Source organism: Coffea eugenioides, chromosome 9, assembly GCF_003713205.1.
Source record: "Coffea eugenioides isolate CCC68of chromosome 9, Ceug_1.0, whole genome shotgun sequence".
NCBI lineage: Eukaryota > Viridiplantae > Streptophyta > Magnoliopsida > Gentianales > Rubiaceae > Coffea > Coffea eugenioides.
The window spans coordinates 15,299,845-15,305,762 of record NC_040043.1 but is presented as its reverse complement, the minus strand read 5'-3'; the positions used below and the strand labels follow the sequence as shown (position 1 = coordinate 15,305,762).

Here is a 5,918-nt window from a genome sequence, read left to right as displayed (position 1 = left end):
CATGTGATTTGTAACTTGTGTAGAGATTATCATGTTACTCATACATGTAGGCAAACACAAAATGTGAATTATTATGATAAATTTGGATATTACAATCCTTAGTTTGATCAATATGGTCATAACTGGGGGAATTCTTATACTTATAATTGGTATAATCAATGTATTTATAGTGATTCTCAATGTTATTATGATTACCCACCCGAGTGTGTCCAATATGAATCTAAACTATCTTGAAATTAGCCATAGAAAAGCTAACTAATGCAACCTCCGATCGTTTTGATAGGGTTAAGCAAAGATTAGATGAATTAACTTCTCATTTTGGTAGAATACAAGATCAATTACATGTTTTGTGTGAAGTTATTTTTTCTAATTATGCGCAAAATTATCCTAGCATGAATGATGGGAATGTTCTATGTGGAAATGGATTGCATTTTAATGAAAATGATGCATCTAATATATGTTTCAATGAGAAATTGTCGATTTCACAAGATCATATCCTTGGAACTAACTTTGAACCTCAAGAGATGAGCATCAATGACTCATTTTTCATCCATCTTGAGAAATGTGTTGAAAGCATAGGTTCTAAATATATCGTCACCCAAGAAAGGCAAGTGGATGTTCATTTGGTGAGCACTCAAGTGACGCACATTCAAGGTTTTATCTATCCATCATTTGAGATATGTAAGCCTCTTCCACATCTCATATCATTAGAACATGTGACTTTTGATATCAAGTCACCATTTATTGATCCACCATGTCCTCTAATGATGAATTATGCATTGACAAAATCTCAAAAAATAAAATTATATAGTCAAGCCAACGACTATAAACAAAAGCGCTAGTTGGGAGGTAACCCAATATTATGATAATTTATGTTAATTTAGTGTCATTTTATGTTTAAATTATGCATTTAAATTATTTTGTTCTTTTTCGTTTGTAGGTTTGGGAAATAGAAGCAAAAGTGATCAAATGAGATGAAAAAGGTGAAATTTGATTGAGGAACTCCACCTCTCGATTTGAATATTTAATGTTTTTGATTCGTTAAAGAGAGGTAAAATGTATATTTTGATCATTTTACATGTGTGTGCATTGTTTCGCTAGGGTTTCTCTCTAGAAACCTTCGCTAGGGTTTCTCAAGGCTTGCGGTCTAGTCTTTCTCCACGACCATGGCTGCCTTTCAGCCAGTTGTTGGGGGGCACTTTCCTTCCTCTGTGGATTTTTAACGGAAATCTATCTCGGACCTTTTCTCAGCGAACCCACTGCAGCCGCCTTTGAAGATACGTGCTGCGGCTTCTACCCATAAGGGGGAGCCCGTTGTGATTTTTTCGCAAGAAGATCTGGATACCTTAGCGACTCCCTACAAGTTTGCTCTTGTGGGCAAATTTTCCAGGGAGCGGCCAAAACTGGAGGAGGTCAGGAAGTTCCTTCGGTCACTGGATTTGCGAGAGCCTACTGCGATAGGTCTCCTTGACGCTAGGCATGTGCTCATTCGCCTGGGCAATGAGGCTGATTACCTTCGCATCTGGGTTCATGGAATTTGGTATGTGTTGGGCTTCCCAATGAGGATCTTCAAATGGTCTCCGGCCTTTCATGTAGACAAAGAACCCTCCGTTGTCCCGGTTTGGTTCCAACTACACAAGTTGCCGTTGCACTACTTCCACAAAGAAGCGATCTTCCAGATTGTGTCGGTTTTAGGTGTTCCTTTATTCGTTGATGCTGCAACATTGGCTACCTCCAGGCTAAGTCTTGCGAGAGTTTGTGTTGAAATAGACTTGCTCCAAACCAGGCCATCAAGGGTGTGGGTTGGCAATGGAAAGTATAAGGGCTTCTGGCAGAGCTTTATCCCTGAAAACACTCCCAAATATTGTTCTCACTGTTATCGATAGGGGCATGACATTGAGGGTTGTTATGTCCTGAAACCAGAGCGTCGCCCTCCTAGGACGGAGAAGCCCCACCAGCGGGTAAAAGATAGGAGCCAGACATCGAAGCCAGAGGGGATGCAGCGTGCGGAGAGGCTGCAGCCTCTGGTTAAGGCTCGAGTGGGGATGTCTTCAACAACTGCTGAGTTGGGGGCGACAGCAGAGGGGGACGTTTCTGGTGGGGAGCAACCTGCTGGCGAGCTAGGAGAGGAGGAAACGCTCGTACATGGTGTAGGCTGGGAGCGTAGCGCTGCCTGCAGCGCGCAGCGGAGCGGTGGCGGACTGATGGCAGACGAATGGGAAGAGGGGCAGTGGTTGTGCTCGCTGCCCGTAGCAGCGGTGGTAATGGAGGGCACAGGCGATGCCGACGGGATGAATGCGAGGGACTTGCAGCAGTGGCAGCAGCTTGGTCCTGGGGCTGACATGGAGCTGATTGTGGACCTACGTGATATTCAAAAGCAGTTTGGAAGTCTCTCTCCTCGCGGTACTTCGAAATTCAAAGCCCAGAGGGGTAGTGCGTCGCTCTCCGACACACTTTATTTGGATTCGGTTGCTGAAACAACTGTTGCATTGCTGCATTCGCCTCAAGGAGAAGGACCCCTGGGCGCGGCTCAGTTGAAACAACGGGGCATCTGCGCTCGATTCCCGTCCGATCATACTTTGTGCTCAAGTAAGTCCTCTTCATCTAATTCCTTTGCCAGTCTCTCTAATGATTAAAATGCTGTTTTGAAATATAAGGGGAGTTACTCGCGCCTCCAACTTGAGAAGATTAAAAAAATTGATCAAGTTACACTCTTTACAATTGGTGGCGATTTGTGAGTCGAAAGTGGCCTTAGGAAACATTGATAATGTGCTACTGAAATTGGGAATAGATCTTAGTATCTCGAACTAGTGGGGTACCATTTGAGTTTTTTATAAATTGATTCTCTCTTGCTCTGTTGTTGGAGAATCCTGTCAGCATGTCTCGCTCCATGTTCACTGCCCTATTTTTCCGTCTACCGTTTGTCTATCCTTAGTTCATGCCAAGTGCACTGTGCAAGAGCGTGAGACGCTATGGGCAGAATTGTTATTGGATAGTCCGTCTGGGATCCCTTGGTGTTTGGCTGGAGACTTTAATGTGATTGTTAATGAGGAGGAGAAGCGAGGGGGTTGCCATTTCGCCCGAGTGAAGGGTTAGAATTTTTGCAGTTCATGATGGAGGCTGGGGTATCTGACGCGGGTTTCTCTGGCTCAAATTACACTTGGTGCAATAATAGGCAAGGGCGGGCTCGAATATGGAAACGCTTCAATAGAGTGCTTCTAAACTTGGAGGCTTTGCAGATAGGCTCTAGCATTCTGGTGCAGCACTTGTCGAGGGATCCACCGGACCATGCCCTACTCTTGATGACAGCTCCTACTTGGTTGGACAATAAACCGAAACCTTTCCGGTTCTTAAATGTTTGGACCACAAAAGCAGGACTGTTGGATGTCATACACGATAGCTGGTCATGTCCAATGAGCGGACAACATCTGTGTGTTTTGGCAATCAAGTTTCATACAATCAAGCAGGTACTGAAGGGATGGTCTAGGGAGTCTTTTGGCAACATCTTCCGGGCTGTTAAAGAAGCGGAACGGGCGGTGTTGGAGGCAGAAGTAGCCCAGGAGCAGGACTCGTCTGACCCTGTTTTATGTGATTTAAATGATGCCTGAGAGCGGCTTAGGCGTACGTTGGCTATTGAGGAAGGTTTTTAAAGACAAAAGGTCAGGGCAAGGTGGTTGAAGGATGGTGATAGAAATTCAAAGTACTTCCATGCGGTGGTGGCTGAGAGGAGGAGCAGGGCGATCATCCACAGGATCTGTGATTCCAATGGCGAATGGGTAAAGGCTGAGGAGCACATCAGTAGGGAGGCAATTTCCTTTTTCCAGAGGTTGTTTACGGCTGAACCGTGCTCCTCCTCTAGTGAGTTCTTAGATACTATTCCTAAGCTAGTTACGGACGGTGATAAAACCCAACTTATGGAGCCCCCCACCATGGCTGAAGTAAAGAAGGTGGTTTTCTCGATGGATGGAGAGAGTGCCGCTGGCCCAGATGGATTTATAGGCAAATTCTTTACTTTTGTTTGTGATGTGGTTGCGGAGGACGTGTATAAGGCTATTTTAAGTTTCTTCTGCGGGGCAGAGTTGCCACGCAGCATTACTGCCACTACTATTGTCTTGATTCCTCAGGTTCAGTGCCCCCAAGATTTCACATAATATCGTCCGATAAGCCTTTGTAATTTTATTAATAAAGTGCTTCCACGTATTTTTTCGGATCGTCTGGCTCAGATTTTACCCAGGATCATATTCGCCAACAGAGTGGCTTTGTTAAAGGGCGACAGATCTCAGACAACTTCTTATTGACGCAAAAACTTGTGTCAGATATCGGGAAGCCGACCCGCGGTGGAAATGTTGTGATCAAACTGGACATGATGAAAACTTATGACCGGGTGTCATGGTGCTTCCTTTTGCAGGTTCTGCAGCACTTCGGGTTTTCTGAGACATGGATAGATGCCATTTGGCGACTGGTCTCCAACATATGGTTCTCGATACTGATAAATGGGGTGCTGCACGATTTTTCCTGTCCACGCGTGGTTTGAGACAGGGTGATCCATTATCTCCTGCCCTGTTTGTCATTGGTGCTGAAGCTCTCTACAGGGCTTTGAATGCCTTGGTAGATCAGCGCCAATTCCACCCATATAAGATTCTGATTGGTTGCCTGATCATTACACATCTGTCTTTTGCGGATGATGTGGTCATTTTCACTAGCGGTTTGAAGTCTTCTTTACGCCTCTTAGGGAGGGTCCTAGAGGAGTATTGTGCAGTCTCAAGTCAGAAGGTTAATAAACAAAAGAGCTGTTTCCTGGTGCACCCCCGCCTCGGGTCGCATCGCTGCAGGATTATCAGACAGTTAACGGGATTTCAGAGAAGGGAGTTCCTGGTCAGGTACCTGGGATGCCACTATTCATAGGCTGACGTAAGAAGGAATACTTTGGGGACATTTACAAGGGCATTGTCAACAAAATTTTATCGTGGAAGCAGCGGATTCTATCGTCTGGGAGAAGAGTGGTACTGCTCAAGCATGTTCTATCCTCGTTGCCGATTCATTTGTTGGCGGCAGCGTCACCTCCCAAGGGAGTCTTGCGGGAGATAGAGAGAGTTATGGCTGGTTTTCTATGGGGTGCATCTGACCTTGGACCGAGGTTTCATTGGATGAAATGGGCAGACCTATGTCGGCCATATAGAGAATGGGGGTTAGGCCTCCGGCGGCTGACTGAGGTTTATCAAACTTTTTCCATAAAGCTATGGTGGAATTTCAGACATGGTCGTTCTCTGTGGGCTTCCTTTATGGCGTCCAAATATTGTAGAGGGAGGTACCATTGCCTTGCGGAGAAGAGGACAGGGAGTTCTTATACTTGGAGACAGATAAGTGCGGTTCAGGGTATCGTGGAGGACAATATCAGTTGGATTGTTAGGTCAGGGTCAATAGATTTCTGGCATGATAACTGGCCGGCCCACTGTGTCATTGAGTGGAGATTTTCCAGAACCAGCGGGTGGTGGACTTTGTTAATGGAGGGGAATGGAACATTCGATTACTCTTGCAGGTCTTGCAGCCGGAGCTGGTGCGGCTGGTGCTGGAGACCTCGCCTCCGACACTTCAAGAGGAGGACAGGATGGTATAGATGCCAACCTCTAGTTGAGAGTTCTCAGTGGCCTCAGCTTTATTGCTTGTTCGCACCCATTCTAATAGGTCTCTCGACGTCGCTTGTATTTGGCACAGGTTCTTGCCAATAACAATATCTTTTTTCATGCTTCGCCTACTTTCTGAGAGGTTACCCTTACTCGAGCAGTTACAACAGGTGGGAATTCAGGGTCCTTCTAGATGTTGATGCTGCTCCGTTTTCCTGGAGAAACAATGGGATCACGTCTTTTGCACTGGTGAAGTTGCCCGGCAGGTTTGGAAGGCGTTTGAAATTCAGGAGG

The 5,918-nt window shown here is 45.7% G+C and overlaps 1 protein-coding gene across 1 annotated transcript; it reads left to right on the top strand.

Annotated features, from left to right (window-relative positions):
• The first annotated feature begins 3,113 nt into the window (after positions 1-3,113).
• On the top strand, positions 3,114-4,151 carry LOC113782301. Its single transcript, XM_027328192.1, has 2 exons — positions 3,114-3,571; positions 3,665-4,151. The coding sequence occupies exons 1-2, from the start codon at positions 3,114-3,116 to the stop codon at positions 4,149-4,151; spliced, it is 945 nt and encodes a 314-aa protein (XP_027183993.1).
• Positions 4,152-5,918: the final 1,767 nt, after the last annotated feature.